We start from the raw sequence: 24,076 nt of genomic DNA, 5'->3' as shown, positions 1-24,076 counted from the left end.
AGTCTAGGTTGTAGTTGCCTGAAGGTGTTCTTTTAGTGCGGTTTTGAAGGAGGATGGAGATGCACTTTCTTTAACAACTGTTAGGAGTGCATTCCATATTGTTGTGGCATAGAAGGGGAATGAGTTAAGACCTTTGTTAGATCGGAAACTGGGTTTAACATCGTTTGTGGAGCTACCCCTGGTGTTGTGGTTATGGCGGTCATTTACGTTATGCAAGTAGTTTGACATGTACTGCGGTATCAGGGAGGTGTAGCGGATTTTATAGACTAGGCTCAGTGCAAGTTGTTGTACTCTGTCATCCTGACAGTTTAAGTACATAAATATAAAAGTATAATCGCCTCCTAATATCATTACACGGTTGCCTATGCATTAGGGATGTTACGATCAAGGTTTAACGCTGTCAAGTTTGATCATCATTAACAGTTTTACACAGTCAACAAAATATATAAATTAGTTACTTGTTCTCCTGCATTACATACATCTGTTTGTTTAAAACTAAAGCAATAGTGCACAGTAACTAAACAAAATCAAAACATAGTATCAACAACTGATTAAATCCTCTGCTTCTTGCCCTGAAAGGTCTCATGTGTCCAGGAAGTTTTCCCAAGTTGGTAAATCTTAACAAAAAATATAGATTTTGAGAAAATAAAAATCTATCTATACTATACATAATTAGCCAAAAAAGTGCTTTATTGACTGACATTATTTCCAGGCTTTCATGGGCCACATAAAATATTGGGACAGACCAGATCTGGCCCCCTGGACCTGAATTGGGCACCAGCGATGTCCTGAGAACCAGCACACTCTACAATTGACATTTGGTTTTGGCCTATTTATTTTGTCAGAGTTACATATTATATTTGAGTTGGTTTGAGTTTATTTCGAACATGCAAGCATATAACATGATACATCACAATTTCCAGTTTCTCTTACAACATGTTCGAAAAAGAGTAGGAAGAAGCAGAGTTTATTTAATCCTACCCTTTTCTTTTACATAACAGTTGCTAAAACTTTTGTTCACTTCCTGTTCTCAATGTATTCACAAAATACTCCATAAGTAATCACAATAAAAATAAATAAATAAATAATTGGTGAAGTAATTTTTATTCCATACGATGAGATAAGTAAGATTATTTTGAGAATGAAAGAATGAATGGGTGAATAAATTCAGAATGTTTATCATGGTTCTTCTTGTTTGTACTTTGTAAACACTTCAAGTTTAAAGAGTTTCTTGAAGTGGATCGTATAAGTACATTGTTTGATTGCTTTGCTTAATCCATTCCATAATTTAATTCCACATACTGATATACTGAAGGTCTTAAGTGTTGTACGTGCATACAAATGTTATAAATTAAATTTTTCTCTAAGATTATATTTCTCCTCTTTTGTTGAGAAGAATTGTTGTATATTCTTGGGAAGCAGGTTATAGTTTGCTTTGTGTATAATTTTAGCTGTTTGCAATTTGACTATGTTGTGGAATTTCAGTATCTTTGATTCAATAAATAAAGGGTTTATATGTTCTCTATATCCAACATTATGTATTATTCTAACTGACTTTTTTTTGTAACACTGTTAGTGAATGAAGTGTACTTCTGTAAATATTTCCCCATATTTCTACACAGTAACTCAGATATGGTAACACTAGTGAGCAGTAGAGAATATGAAGTGATTTTTGGTCTAGAACATATTTGGCTTTATTCATTATTGACATGTTTCTTGCTACTTTATGTTGTATATCTTTTACATGAGATTTCAAGTTCAATTTATCATCAATCATTATACCTAGAAATTTGGTTTCATTTACTCTTTGAATTTCTATATCGTCTATTGGTATTTGTTTGAATTTCTATTCTACTGTTACCAAATATCATTATTTTAGTTTTACTGCGATTAAACGATAGTCTGTTTTGTCAAACCATTTTTTTAATTTGTTCATTTCTTCTGTTATTTGTATTATCTTCTGTGTGTTCTCTCCTGAACAAAACGCTGTTGTATCATACGCAAATAATACTAACTTTAAATCTCTTGTAACTTTACAAATGTCATTTGTATAGAGATTGACTAATTTAGATCCTAATATTGATCCCTGAGGTACACCATAGGATATATTTAGCGTTGTGGAAGTGTGTTCGCCTAGCTTCACATATTGTTTGCTGTTCGTTAGATAACTTCTTATCCAGTTAATATTAATATAAAAAATTAAATAAAAAAACTGAAAAAAACAAACTTCCAGTGCAGAAGACGCTGTTTGTCAGGATGATATTTTACTGACAGTTTTAGTTTGTCAGCTGACAAAAATACAAGTGGCAACAAGGACTTTTAGTCTGGACCAGAGTGATGCACAAACATTTGACAAGTTGAGCGGCTTTGTTGTTCTTCATGTTTGCATAATTATTATTATTAGTTACTGTGCCAATCCCCGAAAGGGAATAAGCGGTAGAAAATGGATGCATGGATGGGTTACTGTGCAAAAACTAAAACATGGACCAGTTTCTGTAATTATACCAATGTGATTTAAAAAATCTGTTTTGGATTTAAAAGAATTTAGCTTTGCAAGGGATAGTGTTCAGTTTTGAAAAACTGCCAAGGTTGTCTTAAATCAAAACTGTATAATTATTGTGTGTAATTCTCAGTAGAGTTTCTAATACATCTATGCATCCATCCATTTCCTACCGCTTGTCCCTTTCGGGGTGGCGGGGGGTGCTGGAGCCTATCTCAGCTGCATTCGGGCGGAAGGCGGGGCACACCCTGGACAAGTCGCCACCTCATCACAGGGCCAACACAGATAGACAGACAACATTCACACATTAGGGCCAATTTAGTGTTGCCAATCAACCTATCCCCAGGTGCATGTTTTTGGCAGTGGGAGGAAGCTGGAGTACCCGGAGGAGAACATTTAAATTCCACACAGAAAGATCGCGAGCCCGTGATTGAACCCAGGACGGCGTCGCGCAGTGGGGAGAGTGGCCGTGCGCAACCCGAGCGTCCCTGGTTCAATTCCCACCTAGTACCAACCTCGTCACGTCCGTTGTGTCCTGAGCAAGACACTTCACCCTTGCTCCTGATGGGTGCTGGTTGGCGCCTTGCATGGCAGCTCCCTCCATCAGTGTGTGAATGTGTGTGTGAATGGGTAAATGTGGAAGTAGTGTCAAAGCGCTTTGAGGACCTTGAAGGTAGAAAAGCGCTATACAAGTACAACCCATTTATCATTTATTTTATTTACTCAGGAGCTTCGTGTTGTGAGGCACATGCACTAACCCCTGTTTCACCGTGCTGCCTGCAGGTGGGTAAAGTTTCCTGCCCAAGGACACAATGGCAGTGACTAGGATGGTGGGAGCGGGGATCGAACCTGGAACCCTCAAGTCGCTGGCACAAACCACTCTACCAACCAAGCTATACCGCCTCACAAAACACTCGGTACATTACATGGTATTCACGTTTTTGCCACTTTTTACTATGGAGTTTGGTTTCACCAGTGGTATCCGTAATGGAGCTCGTTCGCCGAAACACTGCCACACACAGCCGGAGTTGTGTAAGTTTTACACCGACCCAACCAGGATTCGAACCCAGCACCCTTCATTCCAAGTCAATAGTCTTAACCACTGGGCTAACCTAGGTATTTTTCTAATACATTGTTTGAATAAAAATACATAAATTATAAAAGTAAGCCTACATTTTCAAAACTTAGTGTCAGAGCTGCGAGAAGTTATTTCAGTACAGTCGTCCTTCACAAATATTGCAACTTTAACACATTGCAGACTATTTTTCTTCTTCTTCCTTTCTTAAGGCATATTCAACAACATTGTGGCCTAAATAAAGTATTTTCAAACATAAAAGTCACTAAACTAACACAGCATAGCAAGTATTGGCCGCTAGCGGAGACCAAACCAATCAGAGTGTGCTGTTCAGTATCGTGGTCACTGATTGGCTCAGCCTCATGCAGCATTACTGTACTGGTAGAAAAGAATGTCAAGATGACTAAAGAGTGTCATTCCATGCCTAAAGGGCTCACAAGATCTTGAAAATTTTATTTAGAAGGTCATTGACAGTCATTTATGTTCAATCAAAATATTCAATTCATAACTAATTAATGATTCCTACTTTGTAGAAAATTCCTGTGCCCAACCCATTAACTGCGATAATTGAGGGGTGGTTATATTGGTGGTTATGTGCCCCCAATGACTTGAATTTTGCTTTACTGCATACTTTAGTGTAATGGTGGGCATTTATGCACTTAGTGATTCCTTACTGCACACTGTAGTATCAGCAAATAAGCTTAAAGTGTCCATTAAAAGTTTTTCGGGGTTAAAAAAAATAGTTTTACTGTGTTGGTTTCTGAGAAATATCCATTAATAACGTATATACTTGATCTCAAATATGAGTCACTCAGTGGCTCGCATAAAGATTGAAATACAACTAGCAGAGGAAAATAAAATTATACAATCATGTGTTTGAATGAGCAACATCGAACCTGTGACAGTGACGTAGTACGACTGCTTTTTTCTAGTAACACTATAAATGCCATGATAAGTTTTAAAATGTCATGCAATGATGATTTAAAGCGTTACTGCAGGGTAAAAGTAATATTTGTTCGCAGACCATTTCAGTTAAAGGGCAAATGGGAAGGGGGTGGACTCACCGAGCGTGAGCTTGACAGTGAGCCGGCGTGATAGTGGAGTCTGTCGGGTGTCTGAGCCTCCTCTTCACCGCCGCCTGGAGGTTGCGGCAGGAGGGGATGAGACACGCGCGGATCCGGGCGATGAGACGCTTCCTGCGGGTAAGTCTGCTTGCCTTGGCGGCGGCGCGGAGCACTGCGAGGAAGGGCGGTCCTCTCCTGGCTCACTCACTTGGAAGACTTTTGCGAGCACCCCGTGATGTTGTTTTCTTGGAGGGCGACATGCAACCACGCCCCCATCAGGTACCGCTCACACACTGCTAACATCACCCCTTACAGAAGACTGTACTGTACCACATCACCCCATGCTCCCATTAACCCCATGTGGCTTTAAGTGTTTTCCCCCCATTTTCTAAAAATTCATATTTCATAAGAAGCAATCTAGACGTATTCATAATTTAGAGGTGTCTGACAAGGCAAGTGGGTGGGGTGGACGTGGCACCCTGGGGAGCTCCCAGCCACACCAGTAAGACTGTGACAACAGCCCACTGGGCTAGATGATGGGGGTTGTTGCTAGGGAAGACAGATCCGACTGCAGACTGCAAAACCACCCACAAACTCCCATAATACCACACTTCAACTTTTATTATGATTTGATAGCCAAAAGAACACAAGCACAAAGCAGTGGTCAGACTCTCTCTAAACAGTTAACAACCCTTTTTGGGGGCACAAATGAACAATTCCAAGCCAAGGTGTAACAATCCAGATGCAAGTCCAATGAAAATAAAATCAATCCAATGTGCAACAACTGTATTTCACATCTATAGAGTAGGCACCTTGCATCTGGATTAACCTTGCAACACAAACAACAACCCGGTGAGGCATGCAAGAACAAAATGTACGAAAAACAGCACTTGAAAACACGCTTTTGATTGTCCAACCTGTCTCAAGCCGCTTGAAACTGCAAACTCAAATTGATTAGTGACACTGCCATGGATGAAGAACGTTAGAGGGAGGGGGTGGAGGAAAGACAGGGAGCAAGAAAGTGACAATCGCTTCACTGGTGCTTAACTTCACCCGCGTGGTAGAAAGACATGAAAAGACCCAACATCCTGACTGCTGCTTTCTGTCAAGCCATACGACACACTAAACATTTTGGTAACTATACTTTTTTTGTACAATGAGCCATTGCGTATTAAAAAAATAAAAAGTCCCAACCAAACATTTGAAATATAACAAAATAATAAATAACAGAATATAAAAATAGGCAGAAAATGTGATGATAAAAGCCTTTCTTGTTGTTGGGGTAATTACCAAAGCAAAAGGGGAGCTTTTGTTTTCGGCATGCTGGCACGATGAGAGTGCTCTGCTCTTCCTCGTGACCCCATCACTGTTCCCTGAACCTTTGGAGTTAAAAGCGGTTAATTCAAGCCTGAGGTTGTGGTCCCTACCATTTTGTGGGTCAAAGTAAGGGACTAGAAAAAAAATAAAATTGGTCTCAGAAGCCAAGCCGACGAGACAAGAGAAAAAGCGGTTGAGATGAGAGGGGATGGATTTTGGCAGCCGCGTGAAGTCGAGACATCGTCCGGTGCGTGTTCTCATGTCCTGTAGTCTTGAGAAAGGGCAGACAAACACATCACCAGCTAACACTGGGAACTCAGGGTGTACTCACACTAGGCCATTAAAACCCTACTGGACCATGTGACATCCACTGGCTGGAGAATTTGTACTTCAGCCTAGGGCTGGACGATTCTTGCAAAAATAATCACAATTAATTTCATTGATATTGATTAATCCCTGACGTGGGATCTGAGCCGAGGATGTCGTTGTGGCTTGTGCAGCCCTTTGAGACACTCGAGATTTAGGGCTATATAAGTCAACTATGATTGATTGATTAATTGATTGATAACTAATAATTAATGTGAAAACATGAGTATTTTTGTTACCACCAAAATTATACCTTAAATATAGTTAACAAGAAAAAAAATATTATTTAATAACAGATAAACCACAAATTAATAAAAATACCAGTAACAATACAGTAAAATAATAGCAATACAAAAAACAATGCCATTAAGTTTTTACCTTTTACTCTTATTTTACCACCATAGTGTTCACTTTTTATGTCAAATAAAATGTAACAATGTTTGTTAAATGCTAAATTCCTTAGATTGTTTAGTGCAATACACCTTTGGACAATTTGGACCAGTATTTTAGGTCAAAGCATAATCACTGTGTAAATGTATCAATAAGTGCTTTAAGTACATTATGCTTGTGAAAGGTAGTTTTTCTGAAGCCTTTATTTTGTCAGACCAAATGTGGTACACCGCGCTGTTTTTGTGAAAAGCGGAAGTGTGCTGTGCTGCTGTTCTCAGTTTGACGACAAAAGGAGACTCACTTCAGGCTGTTTAAAAAAAAAAAGGAGCTCCTTTTATTGTGCGACCACTGTCCTGTTTGTACATCGATGTCGTTCACAACAACACAAGCAGATAAGATGTGTTGTGGGTGTGGACTGTTCTTGCTAGCCTTAGATTTCCATTTTAGTGGCCGTTTCACGTGACCGTCTCTACACGGCGCGACAGTGTGCGGGGGATAAATGGGCGCTTATTTTACCACACAAATGTTCCTTCTCCTCACAATGACAACATTTCACCTATATTGATGTCAATTTCCCTGATATTCTGTATTTCACAGCGGGTACCGTTTTATTGGCCAATTACTGTATGTGACTCCATCCGCGGTTAAGTAAACACGGACATCATGTGGCTTCACTTTTTTGTTGAATTGAATGATAAATGATTAGGTATAGTAGCGCTGTGTCAAATAAAAAGTAGTAACCATGGTGACATCCTGAACTACTAGTAGACATGTTCTTTTTTTCACTCATTCGCTCATCTGTTTCACCGTCACAAGCTCTGGAATTTGCATGCACTGCATGTCCATTGTTTTTTTCCCCCCGATTATTATATTTTCATAATTGTGAGAAAATATAATCAAATTCGAAACCAAAATTAAATTAAGGTGACATCGGAGCTTTTTTGAGTCTTATCGAGTTATTCTGCTCTATTCCTACTGTGCAAAGGGAGGATCGAGCTATCATTCATAACTTGCAGGATAAAAGACAACTTTGTCGCGTGCCGAATGACAGGGTATGAAGGAGTATTAGATTTTGTAGATTTTTTGGATCTGTTCCATCGATATTTATTTTTAAAAAGTAGCAGTTTGTGTGTTTTTAGTGGTGAGAAGCGATCGCAAAACAAGCCATTCTGTGGCTAAACTTCTTTGCTCACGTGCACAAGGGGGGGAAGCGGTGTGTGCGGTGCAACGAGAGAAATGCCATCAGCTTCTTGAGTGTGCGTCCCCTGCGGTAAGTTAACCACAAGAATACATCATAAAAAAGAAACATTTCAGAAGACAATATAGTTTAATCCTGCATGTACAGATTCCTTTGTCTTTACCTATTTGTGTGCTCGATGTGTGGTGAGAAATTATCCATCCATCCATTTCCTACCGCTTATTCCCTTTGGGGTCGCGGGGGACGCTGGTGCCTATCTCAGCTACAATTGGGCGGAAGGCGGTGTACACCCTGGACAAGTCACCACCTCATCGCAGGGGCCAACACAGATAGACAGACAACATTCACACTCACATTCACACACTAGGGCCAATTTAGTGTTGCCAATCAACCTATCCCCAGGTGCATGTCTTTGGAGGTGGGAGGAAGCCGGAGTACCCGGAAGGAACCCACGCATTCACGGTGAGAACATGCAAACTCCACACAGAAAGATCCCGAGCCCGGGATTTTAATCCAGGACTACTCAGGACCTTTGTATTGTGAGGCAGACGCACTAACCCCTCTGCCACCGTGAAGCCCTTGGTGAGAAATTAGCATACAGCAAAATGTGACATGGAAAGTCAAAGCAGTAGTTCTTTTTTTTCTAAGGAGGCCTACACGTGTGACACAATCCATACCACTGCTCCCCATTGACTGAGAGCGAAGTTGAGTAGTGCTAGCCAGCGAGCTAAAAGACAGTGACAGTCCTCTCATTGTGCTGCATCGCTCCTAAAGGCTGGAATATATATTTTAGCGTCACGATTGACCCCGATCGATTAACCCCTCTGACGTAGTTTTCATGCAATTGTTTCATCACTGTTGCTTTATTTCATACACTAATATGTGCATTTCAAGCACAAAGCCTGCTCTCCTGTGCTCCGGGGACTCATTCTCTTCAAAGCTGACCAATCACAACTCTGCGTCCTAGGTTAGCATCTGTGGTGACTTGAAACTAGGTTTTTAGGGAGGTGCACACAAGGCCTGTGTGAAGGAATGCAGGGGGCGGGGGCAAGACGGCATCACTTACGCAAGTTAGGTGAAGCGAGAATAGACACTAGTGTTCGACCACAATAGTTTGCATCTGGTAAACTCCCTGGTGGCCTAGTGATTAGGATTTGGCGCACTTACCGCCGCGGCCCGGGTTCAATTCCCAGTCTGGAGACTCCTCCTTTAACCATGAATTGATTAACGTGGCCCACGACTTAAACAGGTTGAAAAACTTATTCGGGTGTTACCATGTAGTGGTCAATTGTATGGAATATGTACTGTACTGTGCAATCTACTAATACAAGTTTCAATCAATCAATTCACACTGCATTTCTGTTGTGGCACCTGGTTAAACAACACAAACCCTTCATAAAGTTTGTAAGTGGTTTTAAGATATTTTTTCACTGCAAAATGTCTCTTTTGATAGAAAGGGTTGTCAAACCCTGCACTAGCCGAAGGTGTGAAGTAGGCCTCAACATGGAAGAAATAGCCTAGCGTGAGTACACAGGATGAACAGAATCCTAATGAGCATTTCGATGCAGTTGAAAAGTTCAGTGACTGGCCTGCGTAGTAGTTTGAAGTGGTGTGCTACCTTTTTTGAGGGAGGAGTCAGGCGAATTATGAACTACAGCGCAGTCAGCATGGTCTGCACTCCAAACTCCATAGGGTTCTAGAAAATACAAAACTGCATTGCTTTGGTGAAACACTCAGAGAGGTAAACAAGAATTTACTGCCATCTAGTGGTGCTACAGAATGCAATTCAAGCCAACAAATAGTCAGCTTTGTAACAATAACTATTGCAACCAATAAAACACATTTAATTTTCATCATTCTGGAGTCTCTGTCTCACAAAGCAACATTCCAACAGCATGCAGTCACCTCATTGACAGGCCGCGCTCTGTGGTCTTCCGTCCAGTAGGATTGGGTGTACTGTGTGTGTGTTTGGGCGGGGCCGAGGGGAAGAGGGTCAGACATCGGACGGGACAAAGGAGGGGGAAGGAAAGTCTACCAGAGGGATGTGCAGTGTGAAGCAGGCAGAAATCTTACAGACAAGGGTAGATTGTCTACCTGGTAGCAGTATGCATTCTGAGTGTTGTTGACTGGCACCTGTGGAACTATGAAGCCTCCATAGGGGGTGTAGGGGTACGGCTGAAAACATAAACAGACTGTAAAACATGCATGCCTATTAACAACCATTTGTCTTTGTACTGCAGTCCCCAATATTCCCCAACTCTGATTTTAAGACATGACCTTTATTACACAACAGACATCTTTTCTTGTTTCATCTTTAGAGACTATAATTTAGTCACAACCTTAGACCTCTATTCTTGTTTTTTTGCTAATGAGCCACCCCCTCCCTGGAGACAGGAAATCATTCTTGCGGGCGATGCAACAAGAGCAGAATACAGTCAGACATGCATTTGTGCCTGTGTTCAATTCAAATAGTAATTAATGTCGAAACTAGAGTTGCCAAATGACTAATTGATTTAATCGTGATTAATCACATTTTGTCCATAGTGGACTCATTAATTAATCGCAAATAGTTATTTTTTTAACCTAAATAAAATGTACACCCAACATGGTCTGGACAATTTGTGTGATTTGTGCAAATGAAATGTTTGTTCAATAAACATAACACTTTTTTAAAAACTCACCGCGAAATGGAGACACACACACACATTTTGAAAGACATAAAGGAATAAATATTTAAAATTATGTTTTTTATACCAATCTACCCGTCTCTTCACTCGTTTTCTCCGGCATTTTTGCCGTCGTTGCACATGCATCACTTGTGTGCGTATGATTAGGGCCGTGCGATGTTAACCAGGGGAACATCAACCACGAAACGTAGTGTAGAAAAGGACAAACTCCATATTGCTTTATTGTGGGGATGGAAAAACAAGCCCAAAAAAGCAACCACACGTTCAAAGAGAAGCCCAAAAAAATGCAATCCGGTATCCATATATTACATCAGTGGTTCTTAACCTGGGTTCGATCCAACCCCAGGGGTTCGGCGGAGGTCAAAACACTCATCGTGTAAATACAAACTTCTCCCTATCGGCGTATTACGGATACGGCAACAGCTGACTAATTTGCAGGTGTGTAATTTGTTGTGAGTTTATGCACTGTTGGTTTTGTTGTTTGAACAAGGTGATGTTCATGCATGGTTCATTTTGTGCACCAGTAAAAAAAACATAGTAACACCTTAGTATGGGGAACATATTCACCATTAATCAGTTGCTTATTAACATGCAAATTAGTAACATATTGGCTCTTAACTAGTCATTATTAGATACTTATTAATGCCTTATTCGGCATGGCCTTATTATAACCCTAACCCTCACCAAATAACTCTTAATTAAGTCTTTATTACTTAGAATATGTTCCCCTAGTGTTCAAATAACTCTAAATTAAGTCTTTGTTACTTAGAATATGTTACCCATACTAAAGTGTTACCAGAAACATATAACTTTGTCTTGAATTTAAAAAACATTTTATTTTTCACTGAAGGAGGGTTCGGTGAATGCGCATATGAAACTGGTAGGGGTCGGTACCTCTAACAAGGTTAAGAACCACTGTATTAGATGCTATAACCGTCTGGCTGGCCCAATGTGCTGTTAAAATAATGACTGATAAAGACATGACAGTCTTATGCTGATGAGGCAGGGCTGTTTTTCACTCATGTATTTACAAGCAGGCAAGCGACAAAATCCAAATTTTTTTTTACTATTAAGAGTGGATGTTCATCCAATATTATGGATTTCATTAGTTAACTGCAAAAGCAGACTACACGTTGGGATTCTTGTAAAAAAACTTTTCTTTCCACTGGAATGAATATGCTAGTGTTTGTTGTTTTTGTCCTGCCTTGTTAGCTTTAGCCTAGCTAACTTCATTGGGTGCGTCTGCATGGCGGCCTTTGAAGTGCTTCAGTAAGTGGCATCTACACGTCTCACCCCTCAAAACACAGATAATGCTAAGTGTGCATGATGCCGTTAGTTCTTGTTGTCTTCTCCAGTTTGTAATATCGCCACACCGCTGTCTTGATGTTTGCTATGGTAGTGCAGTCTGCTATTGGGGCTTTGGTCTTCCATTTCTGGGGAAAAGAGTAATTTCCGTGTAGCAAAATGAGCATGCAAACAGACTTATTGGCTTGTGTGCGTTCTATTTAAGACGCACACCTGAAGTTTCTGACAAAATACATATTTTTATGGTATCGGAGATTCACTACTCTCCGATACCTATACTTTCAAAAAGTGCCCTATCAGCATCAGAACATCCCTATATTAAATTGAATTATTCTTTGGCGTATCACTAGATGGAGCCCACATACGACTACAGTTTGAAAATCACTGAGCTAGAAGTATAGCGGAATTCCACTAAGTAGAGGACATTTGGGATCTTTAAAACTTTGCAAGCGAAAAATGTGTTAACGCTGGGAGCTAAGAACTCCAGTGATCAAGGATGGGAATCAAAAAACGGTTGTTGTTGCGAACCAATTCTCAGCATTTCGATTCCTGTGAATCATTTGCCAGTTTTGATATAGATTCCCTTGTCATTTCCTGCACAGTGCCGATCAGTCGCACAAACCTTGGAGAGTTCTTCACGTGAAAGGATAATACAACAAGGAAACTTATAACACACAGCATGTGATAACTTTGAATGATTGCCGCGTTTTGAGAATCTTCACCAGAATCGGCGTCAGTCCGATGCCGGCTGAAATACTTCAGGTGGCTCAAAGTAACTTCGGACTTGTGGACTCATCAGCTGGAACATTGCTAATTTCCCACTGCTATGGTATGGACTGAGGATCACAAAGCACGCGTTTTAATTGCACAAAGGGAAAATATTAAGAAAATGTTTTGAATTCCGTTATTGTTAACTTTGACAACCCTAGTTAAAACACCTGACATCAATGATGGTAAAAAATACTATGATAATAATAATAATAATACTAATAGATTACATTTATATCGCGCTTTTCTATTGTTAGATACTCAAAGCGCTCGCAGAGAAGTGGGAACCCATCATTCATTCACACCTGGTGGTGGTAAGCTACATCTGTAGCCACAGCTGCCCTGGGGTAGACTGACTATTATATGTTAAGACTCAGAACCTTCTGAAAGTAATTGGAGCTAGCCTGTGTCGCCAGATCTGCTGTGCTAACGGAGGAGTGAGCGACATTCATTTAAAAAAAGACAGCGCTTCAAGCATTACACAGTGCGTTTGCTTCACCTGATAGTAGGGACTGCCGCCGCCATTGACCATGGGTGAGGGCGGGGTCATGCTTGCGCCGGTGAGCGGGTAGCAAGGGCAATACATGTACTGAGAGGGGTTCATCCAGGGTTCAAGGCTCATCTGGTGTGACTGCCTGACACCTGGGTTTGAGCATAGGAGAAACATCCACATGGCATTACTTTAGTATTGAAATGACATGAAGGTTAATATTTGTCTTTATTACCAAAGCTTTTTTTTTAAACCTTATGTTTTGTTTGTTTGGATCAAATTATACTAAAAGGTTAGTTGAATAAAAATGTGTGTGTAGAAATACAGTGTAAAAAAGTCATTGTTTTTTTATTTTATTCTCCATTGTTTTCATTTTGTTATAATAGCCGTTAAGGCTATAGCACTGTATTGGATCATGCTTGCTCTTGTTTGGTTTTTTTGCATATTTGAAATAAAAATATATCAATCAATCAATCAATTGTTGAAACATTTGTTGCTTCAAAACTCAAGAATCACTTGAAGTACATTAAGACTGAAGAAATTGATCCTCTCTCAGACCAGCCAATGAGGAGTCAAGTTTGAAGTCACGTGACACAATTTATGCAGCACGACACGCCCCAATAGACCTGGGCTTAATACAACATTATATACATTTCAATCCGGCCCACTTCCAAACAATAGAAACAATTTCCACTTCCAATGTGTAGAATCTGCACTTTTGAGTAATCAAAATAACTAAATCACAGCAGCTCCATGCAGACAAGGAATTAAGCAGAGTGGGCGGGGATTGTTTACAAAGCGGCAAGTCTGAGAAATGACGGAGGCAGAGTTTTTGTAGAAGCCTTTTTTTTTGTAAGGTTTACATATACAAAAATTATGTTTTACTCACTGTACTGCCACACTCAATATGACAGTTTTTTTAAACATAACTGCTAAACCACACATGAAAAATGCATGGATAAATGTACCTATGTGAGTCTTAATAGAAACAAATATGTTGTAATGTTTGCAAGGCCTAGTGTGTGAATCCATCCACCCATCCATTTTGTACCGCTTATTCCCTTTGGGGTCGCGGAGGGCGCTGGTGCCTCTCAGCTACAATCTGGCGGAATGCCGTGTACAATCTGGCAGAATGCCGTGTACACCCTGGACAAGTCGCCAACTCATCGCAGGGCCAACACAGATAGACAGACAACATTCACACTCACATTCACACACTAGGGCCAATGTAGTGTTGCCAATTAACCTATCCCCAGGTGCATGTCTTTGGAAGTGGGAGGAAGCCGGAGTACCCAGAGGGAACCCATGCATTCACGGAGAGACATGCAAACTCCACACAGAAAGATCCCGAACCCAGGATTGAACCCTGACTACTCAGGACCTTCGTATTGTGAGGCAGACGCACTAACCCCTCTTCCACCGTGAAGCCCATTCTGCAGAACAGTGATGTCCAATATGTGAATTTTTTTTTTTTAACCAATTGCGGTTGTTTCATTTTTGTTGTTCTTGTTCGATTATAAAAGATGTTGATAGAGAAGGTCGGGTCTGTTTTATTTTTCACAGTTTATCTTGTAAACTGGATATTTTTCACTGATGCACAGCAACCTCCACACGTCAAACTCAAAGCCCAGGGGCCATTTCTGGCCGGCCACATTGTTTTATTTGGCCTGCGCAAGCCAATAAAGCATTTTATCCTTCTCACTAAATGTATTCGTTCCTTCAATTTCAACAAAAAAATTGCATGTACTGTATACAATAGTGTGTCTTTTCACTTGAGAACTATCTTGCCATGCAAAAAACATAACACAGGGGGGTCAAAAGTTAAACCCACAGTTACAGTTTTGTTGGACCGCAGCATATTATTGGATAAAAAACAAATACAAGTAATAATTTCAAAAAAGCTACATTTTATTTTGTGCAAAAAAAAAAAAGCTCAAAATATGATACTAATAACCCAGGGGTTTCCAGACTTATTCCACTTAGGGTCACGTGCTGAAAAGTCTAAGTATGCGGGGGCTATTTAGATTTTTTTTTTTTACAAAATAAAAAAGAAGATATAAACAGACATTACATATACTGTATATACACAGTATTTACAGACAAAACTTTGGGTCAGCTTTTCTGGGATAAGTGACTTATTAACCCTAACCCAACCCTGTCTCTTTTTATAGTATGTGGGCTTGTATAAAGCCTCAGGGAGTTGAAAGTCCCTGCCTGTCATAGTTCCAGGTCACCCTTGGGCAAGGTGTAGCACTACCTGTTGGATCTGGCGGGGCTTACCTCTATGCATTGCAAAGGCTCTGAAATCACACTCCTGGACAAGGGATGGACCTTGTTCACTTTTGGAGTTGCTCAGGGTGTGAGGGCCCAGGTGGGTTTGGGGATACTCACGAGTCCCCGGCTGAGTACCTGTACCTTGGCGTTCACCCCAGTGGACAAGAGGGTTGCCTCCCTTCACCTTAGGGCTGGAGGGGGGAAAACTGACTGTTTTTTGTGCATACGCACCAAACAAGAGTTCAGAGTATTCGGCCTTCTTGGATACCTTGCATGGGGTCCTGTATGGGGCGCCGGCAGGGGATTCCATAGTCTTGCTGGGGGACTTCAACGCACATGTGGGCAATGACATTGATACTTGGACTGGCGTGATTGGGAGGAACGGTCTTCCTGATCTTAACCTGAGTGGTGAATTCTTATTGGACTTCTGTGCTAGTCATGTACTTGCAATAAGGCAAGTAAGGCATGTTTAGGCATAAGGATGCTCATAGGTGTACCTGGTACCAGAGCACCCTAGGCCAAAGATCAATGATTGATTTTGTAATCGTATTAGCTGATCTGAGGCCGTATTTTTTGAACACTCGGGTGAAGAGAGGGGCTGAACTGTCAACTGATCACCATATCGTGGTAAGTTGGGTCATATGGCAGGGGAAACCTCTGGACAGACCTGGAAAGTTGTGAGTTCAAACCCCGGCCGAGTCATACCAAAGAATATAAAAATGGGACCCGTTACCTCCCTGCTTGGCATTCAGCATCAAGGAATGGAATTGGGGGTTAAATCACCAAAAATGATTCCCGGGCGCAGCCACCGCTGCTGCTCACTGCTCCCCTCACCTCCCATGGGGTGGTCAAGGATGATGGATTAAATGCAGAGAATAATTTCGCCACACCTAGTGTGTGTGTGTGGCGATCATTGGTACTTTAACTTTCAACTTTAAAACCCAAGCGTGTAGTGCGGGTGAACTGGGACAGTTTGTAGGAGTCCTCTGCTTCTCTGCCATCCCTGTGGAGGTTGGGGAAATTGAACAGTAATGGGCAATGTTCAAAGCCTCTATTGCAAAAGCTGCAGCTGCAAACTGTGGCCAGAACGTCTTTGCTGCCTCAAGGGGCGGTAACCCTCAAACACCCTGGTGTCCGACTGAAGAAGGAGTCCTACTGGGGTATGTTATCCCAGGGACTCCGGAGGCAGTTGAAGGGTACCGATAGGCCCGAAGGGCAGCGGCCGTGGCTGTGAACGAGGCTAAGCAGAGGGTGGGGCAGCAGTCCGGGGAATCCATGGAGAAGGACTTTCGGGTTGCACCAAAGCTGTTTTGGAAGACCATGTGGCACCTCAGGAGGGGGAAGCAGGGAACCATCCAAGCTGTGTACAGCAAGGATGGGACTTTGCTGACTTTTAGTGAGGAAGTTGTACGGTGTTAGAAAGAGCACTTTGAGGAACTCTGAAGGCTCCGGGTGTTGAGGGGCTGTCTTGGTTTATACGCCTTTTCAACATTGTGTGGAAGTCTGGGACAGTGCCGAGGGAGTTGCAGACTGGGGTGGTGGTTCCCCTATTCAAAAAGGGGGACCTTAGGGTGTGTGCTAATTCCAGGGGTATCCCACTACTAAGCCTCCCTGTGAAAGTTTACGCCAAGGTATTGGAAAGGAGGGTCCGGCCAATAGTCGAACCTCAGATTCAAGAGGAGCAATGAGGATTCCATCCTGGTCGTGGAACAACTGACCAGCTTTTTACTCTAGCGGGAATCCTGGAGAATGCCTGGGAGTATGCCTATCCAGTCTACATCCAGGTTACATCTCCTCTCTGGCCTGGGAACGCTTCAGGATTCCCTAGGAGGAAGTCGCTAATGATACGCTGGAGAGGGTAGTCTGGGGGTCTCTGGTGGAGCTGTTTTCCCCGTGACCCGATCCCGGATAAGCGGTAGAAGATGGATGAATGGATGGACAATAAAAATATATCAAAGAATGGCCCTCGCATACTTTGACTTTTGAGTATGGAACCCTTGTTGGGAAAAAGGTTAGGATACCCCTGTATTGTTAACAAATATTCACACATTTTTTGTTACAATAATATGCTTGTCCCTTTGACTTATGACTTCAAAAGCAAATATATCAATAAAGTCGGACGTGAAAAATTAAACAATCAAATTCATAAGGTATTGTGTAATAATGAGGTGATTATACATTATAATTCTTATACAGTATATTCACTGTATTGAGACAGCAGCCAGAACGGCAATGTGGCCCTCAGTGAAAACGAGTTTGACACCCCTGGTTTAAACGGTTCATAAAAAGGGATCAAAGCACATATAACAGATTACACTATTTACAGCATATATCGCTGCATAACCTGCCTCTTTTTTGGCTGTGTATATATTGGACACCAAATCTGATTTTTTTTCCCCACAAGTGACACAGATCAGATATTTTTTTGCCAGATTAAAACGCTCTAAAGATTTGGGCCACATTCGGAGCTAGCCCAAATCCGAATTTGATCTTTTCAAATGGGACTGTCACGTTGAGGCCACATGGGTGCCTGTAGTGTCTCAATAAGATCACATTTTACATGTAAACTATAGTCAGAAGGGAAAATCAGATTCAGAAAACATTGGATTTGGTCCACTCTGGCCTGCAGTTTTGCAAGACCCGTGTCATGTGACTGCAAACTTGACACCTCATTGGCTGGTTCTGAGACAAGGTCGATTGCTTCAGTCTTGACTTACCGGAAGTGGGTCTTGAGTTTTGAAGCAACAAATATTTCTGCACGGAATTTTTCACAAAACACTGTAATTCAACAAACTGATTTATGAAACCCATATTTTGCTCACAAAATTGATTTCAATAACATTCTCAGCAAAATTAACGTATTTTTTGGTCTATATGGCGCACTTAAAATCCTTTCATTTTCTCAAGCCTTATAACTCCTAATGTAAAACATAATTCTGGTTGTGCTTACTGACCTCGAAGCAATTTTATTTGGTACATGGTGTAATGATAAGATTGACCAGTAAATGGCAGTTATACATCAGAGATTCATGTAGACCGCAATATGATGGCAGTAAACAACACCAAAACTTTAAATGTTCCATTGAGAATATAGAACGTTACACTCGGCGCTCAAAAATCTGTCAAAATGTTTGTGGTAGACTTCGGTAAGCCATGAGGCCGCATCGCTTGATGGATTGTCTGCGCATTAAATATACAAGTATTATTATGGTGCTATTAACAGACATATTATCTAGCGTTTTGTTTCGCGATATTATGCAAATCCAACTTTTCTTACCTTCTGGTACCTGCTGTGTATTTGGGATCTGCATAAGTCCTGAAAATGTGCGCTAGTTCGCAATTGTAGTCCGTGCCGACAACGTAGTCATAGGCTTCTTCTTTTTCTCTATCTTCTTATGTGGCATTCATCTTCCGCTGTTGCCATTTTAATATAAAGTAGCGTAAAGTTCTTACTTATATCTGTTAGTAGACTAGCAAAGCGTTAAAAACTGTAGTGAGTTTACATAATTCACCCAGGGAACTTTAGATATTAAGGGGTTCTGGTCGAACAGTTTTTCACGGGACACATTTCCCGCATTGATGTTGCATTACTGAGCCACGGATGAGAAGATGCTGCTACGTTATTGATTAAAGTAAAGTCTGAATGTCATTTAAACAGTTAGCTCCATCTTTTGGCCCTATCTTTGACTTCCGTCTTTGCACGCTTAACCACTACAACAAAGATGACGGGGAGAAGACGCTGCCAAAGGTGCACCTTTTGTATGAAAATAGACCTGAATAGACCCGCTCATCGGCAGTGCGGCTTTTTGTCCGGTGTGCCCTATGGTCCGAAAAATACGGTAGCTGGAAAAAAAAGCTGTGTTCACAAAATTCGAACACAAACATTTGAGTAACATAAATTTAGTAAGGAAAAAAAAGTTTTTGTAATAAAGAAAAAAATAAACTTCCATGAGAGCACAGCATACGTACGGCAGTTCCTTTGCTTTATGATGGCAGGGCCAAGCCTGAGTGTTCTCCCCTTCCAGACAATTTGTTGCTACAAAAACAAACATTAGACGTTATTTTTCCAAACAAAAATAAGAGTCGGTTTGCTTACTTTCCACTTACATCAACGATTGGTTGAATGTCAACATCTTCATCAAAGTACACAAATCCATAGCTACAAAGTGAAAACAAGATGCCCCGGATTATGTAACAGTTCCCCTAGATGCAACAAGCACAAGCAACAAATGAAAAGTGCCTCAAAAGTGAAACTTACCCTTTGCTGAATCCCCCGCGGTATGTGATTATTTTCACCTCCTTGATTTGACCAAACGGAGCAAACAAGTCGCGCAAATTGGTTGCAGTGGCCTACAGTTTGGAGTGCATTTAAAGTGGGGAAAACAGGCTTTAAGTAGACAATCTGTGATACAAGTTGCTCTGTAGAAGCTTGCTGCCTCGTGTTTCTGCACCCTGTCCTGCAACGTTCTTACTTAATTGTTCTGTATGTGTAACAATGCAGAACATTTCAATTTTCCGTGTGACAATTATTTTAAAATATAAGGCAAAAAAGATGTTATACTGTGGTGTAGATCTGATCATCAGACTGACATTGTAACCCTTTATGAACCCTTTATGCAGATCTACGATGCTTCAAACCATCCTGAGTACTAATCGACTGTTCATTACTTTTTCTCAGGCAAAATTTTCATAAAGTTCTCGTAACAAGCCCTATTAAAATTTAATACCTATCTAAGTTGTGTTCTATCTTGTGGCCTCTGCAGGATTAAGGATTCAAGGTGTTTGTTATTCCAATAAAAACACTTACAAGCTGGGAAGGATATTGGGTTACTTAGGGCCCAGTAGCAACCAGCAGTGAAGTAATAATATTGTGCAATTAAGCAAAATTACAAACAACAATATTGCATCACAGGTCAAGTGAATATTGCGCCTTAAGTAAAGTAACGCACAAATAAAAAAAGTAGTCACGTGTGGTTCTGTGCAAAGGTATATGATGCAAATTTCAACAATCATTTATATGGGCAAGCATATTATCAAATAAGTCTTAATGTTTAAGTTCACAAATAATTACCCTGGTTCCAACGCCAAAAAACACAAATATGGCGTTGGGATTCACATTGCCCTCAGGCACCATGAAGCCATTGGACAACTGCAAGGAGGGTGATGCATGGTGGCTGCCCTTTGGGTTCGGGGTATCCTGCCAAAAAAAACAAAACTTGATGTACAAAAAAAAAAAAAAGATGCAAAGCATATGACTCTCATAAAGGGAGAAAGATAAACGTGCGTTCCTAGCTAAGTTAGCTAGTATTACTCCAGAAAAACTGCTGCATCACAAGACACATAATGGATTAAAAAAAAAATTGGTTTGATAAAACGTTTTATACATATGTATATTTTTTTCGAAAGAAACCGGAAGTTACGAAGCATGACTGTTTGTGTGAACACAGGCTCAAGCGCCATGGTAACCTAGCAAAAAAAGAAGTGATCACTGGCAATGGAAGGGACACGTTAACAGCCAATCACGTAAGAGTATTGCGGTTTTTTTGCACCATTTTGCTGTCTCACTATTGGTTATTTGCATGAATCAAGAAGAGAATCTAAAAATGAGTGTTTTAGGGAGCAAAGAAATTATCGGTAAAAAAGGAAAAGTCACCTTGACAGTATAGCAGTTTTTGGGGATTTAAAAACATAATCCTGAGACGCACTGACTTCTTCTCTTTTCAACACTTATCTATTGGAGTATATGCAAACAGGTAGGAACTACCAAAGGGACTGTAAATAAAAGTATAAATGACAAAATAAATAAAAGTATGAATGACTAAATATAACACACTTACTACTTTAAAAAGATAATAAAATGATAAAATAAATTACTTTCCATACTTAAATAAGAAAAACAGACCAGACGCCCTGGCGCTTACATTGCAGAAAATCGTTCTTCTCAGGTTTCATGATGTTTACATTTTCACACTTATTTAAAGCATGTCTTGAATATCCCTTATTTTTGCACATCATTTTAAGAGGTTATTATTAAGTTTTCAATGCGATTTTAGAATTTTGTTTGGATTGTCTATATGTATGTGTTGACATTTCATTTCCTGTCTGCCTTGATAGCTAAGGGGATTGTGATCAGATGATGGTTATATCTTAAACACAAATGTTTTCATTTAATATTTTCCTCCTGGTCATTACTTTTGGTAGGTGTTACCCTGCGATGAGGCGGCGACTTGTACCACGCAGCTGAGATAGGTTCAAGCACTCCCCGAGACCCCGTAAGCTAGGGGTCTTGGACACACCGCCCACGGGCCAATTGCGGCCCACGAGACGTTATTTTGCGGCCCCCACCTTAATAGGAAAATTTAATGTTAGTGCAGCCCCCAAGTTTTATATGAATGCCGCTTGACAGCGTTGTATTATTTGGGTCCAAAATGGCTCAACGTTCTGGGTTGCCTCACCTGCATTAGTGCAAAAACAGGAAATGAGTGAAACCGACAGACGTTGCCATGGAGACGAGGGTTTTTTTTACGTGCCTGGCTGCAGTCACACCGCGACACCTGTCCGTCAGTAATAACAGTCTCCGATAACCTTGACCAATTCAAACCGTTACTTGTTTTGTTTATAGTTTAACTTGCATTGCCTCACACGATGAACACTACATATATTACTATATGACGCCGGATAACACTACGGGAGCAGTCACTTTTTTGCGCTTGCTATCCCGGTACTTTCCCGGCTATCATCCGCCGACCGCCATGTTGCTGTACGGAGGAAAAGCGGAACGACACACATTACGGAAATAACATTATTCTCCGTGTGTCGGTTAAATACAAATATGTTCCACAACCCCAAACATGTATTTTTCAAACACTGCAGTGAAGAGAAGGGTTGGTGATGTGTAAAGATAATTTTAGGAAAAGTGGGAGATGCAATATTTCTTTGTTGAGCACAGGAGCCCCCTGACATGTCTTATTTGCAAAGAGAAAGTTGCGGTGCACAAGGAATACAATTTGAAACGTCATTATACAACTAGACATGCTGAGGAGTATGCAACATTTTTTTTAAGAAATATTTTCTTTCGGCCCAGCCTCACCCAGACTCTGCGTCCAGTGGCCCCCGGGTAAATTGAGTTTGAGACCCCTGCCGTAAGGGACAAACGGTAGAAAAATGGATGGATTGAAGTCATAAAAATACCAATAAGATTCAATATCGACCGATTTATTGTGATACAGTCTTCTGCCTTATTGCCCAGCCCTCATGTAGTTGCACAAACCAGAATTAGCTTGATAACAGACATCAACAAAATATCCTTTTTGCAATTTAGATCTCGATTAATATGAATGTAAAAGTTGACCGTAACACAAAGTAAATGCGGGAGGGTCTTATGATGGGATTCCTAGCATGCTGCCAGCAACAATGAAGACTATACAAAACACCAAAATGGGGGCGGCGTCTTCTTAGTGTCCAAAAATGGCAGACAGAAAATGGCGGACGTTCGCTATTTGCGAACTCGACGAACTCCAGTCCAGCGCGATAATAATTGACGCCAATAGAATGAAAAAATATTTTTTCTCTCATAACTGTAATAGACTCATGCTTGAATTTGCATCCGAGTGGTTACAAACAATATATATATATATATATATTTTTTATTATTGTCGTCGCCATTTTTTTTCATAGCCAGCTTAGCAAGATGTCGTGAAAATGACATACTTCAATAAATTCACTCGATGCGAAAAATAAGATAAGTGATATAATTTTCGCTTAACAATTACATGGCCATTCGGAATAAAAAAGGTATAGTATTGTTCTGGATACTTACCATATTTTAAAAACGATACAAAGTTTGCATGTAGGGGGTGACGGTGAAAAGTAAAGAACGCGCTTTACTTTGCTGCCCACCTTCAATCGTTTTTGATTGACACGTGACCACGCCCTCCTCACGTGACCAAGGCAGCCAATCCAATTTTAGACACTATTGTTGTGGGAGTTCAACTCAATTTGAGTTGAGTTGGAGTTTATTTCGAACATGCAAGCACACCAACATGATATATCCCAATTTCCAGTTTCTCTTTTCAACATGTTTGACAAGGAAATTTGAGTTGAGTTGGAGTTTATTTCGAACATGCAAGCACACCAACATGTTATATCCCAATTTCCAGTTTCTCTTTTCAACATGTTTGACAAGGAGTAGAAAGAAGCAGAGCTTATTTAATCCTACCCCTTTTCTTTTACATAACAGTTGCTAAAACTTTTCTTCACTTCCTGTTCTCAATTTATTCACAATATACTCCATAAGTAATCACAATAAAAATAAATCAATAAATAAATTGGGCTGTAAACTGCAAGTTTTGTGTGTTTTACGACAAAATGAGTATACCTGAGATCCGAATCAAATAATATAACACAGAAAGCAGTGACATGCGGTGAACTATACACCAGGTGAGGCATAAATACTTTTGGAGTTTCTTTTCTTCTTTTTTTTTCACTTAAATTCATATGTGCTGTTCTAATCATTGTTGATTTAGAGGAAAAAGAAAGGAGTTATTCGCTTTCATAAAAACATTATCATAATGATATTATGATATGATAAATGGGTCCAAAGAGTATTTGATAAAGTTGTTATGAAATCTTTTTGGTCCCAT

General features: G+C 40.5%; 2 protein-coding genes across 4 annotated transcripts in view; both read right to left on the bottom strand.

The window, feature by feature from the left end:
* The window catches only part of rftn1a (raftlin, lipid raft linker 1a), a 93,602-nt gene extending 88,606 nt beyond the window's left edge, over window positions 1–4,996 (bottom strand). Inside the window, exon 1 of one of the 2 annotated variants that reach the window (XM_061882423.1) lies at window positions 4,640–4,996. The gene's annotated coding sequence lies outside the window, so the exon portion shown is untranslated. The remainder of the gene's footprint in view (window positions 1–4,639) is intronic. The other variant, XM_061882422.1, reaches the window with a different exon arrangement.
* A 223-nt stretch (window positions 4,997–5,219) lies between these two features.
* Window positions 5,220–23,397, bottom strand: dazl (deleted in azoospermia-like). Of its 2 annotated transcripts, XM_061882425.1 has the most exons (10): window positions 23,254–23,397; window positions 20,506–20,631; window positions 19,693–19,784; window positions 19,542–19,593; window positions 19,404–19,470; window positions 13,170–13,312; window positions 10,005–10,085; window positions 9,816–9,941; window positions 9,529–9,606; window positions 5,220–6,227 (listed from the first exon to the last, which is right to left on the bottom strand). In XM_061882425.1, the coding sequence occupies exons 1-9, from the start codon at window positions 23,254–23,256 to the stop codon at window positions 9,562–9,564; spliced, it is 735 nt and encodes a 244-aa protein (XP_061738409.1). In that variant the 5' UTR covers window positions 23,257–23,397; the 3' UTR covers window positions 5,220–6,227; window positions 9,529–9,561. The 2 variants fall into 2 exon arrangements, with proteins under 2 accessions (XP_061738409.1, XP_061738410.1); XM_061882426.1 differs by lacking the exon at window positions 9,816–9,941.
* Window positions 23,398–24,076: the final 679 nt, after the last annotated feature.

Source organism: Nerophis ophidion, linkage group LG21 (assembly GCF_033978795.1).
Source record: "Nerophis ophidion isolate RoL-2023_Sa linkage group LG21, RoL_Noph_v1.0, whole genome shotgun sequence".
Lineage (NCBI taxonomy): Eukaryota > Metazoa > Chordata > Actinopteri > Syngnathiformes > Syngnathidae > Nerophis > Nerophis ophidion.
This window is presented reverse-complemented; position numbering and strand designations above follow the sequence as displayed.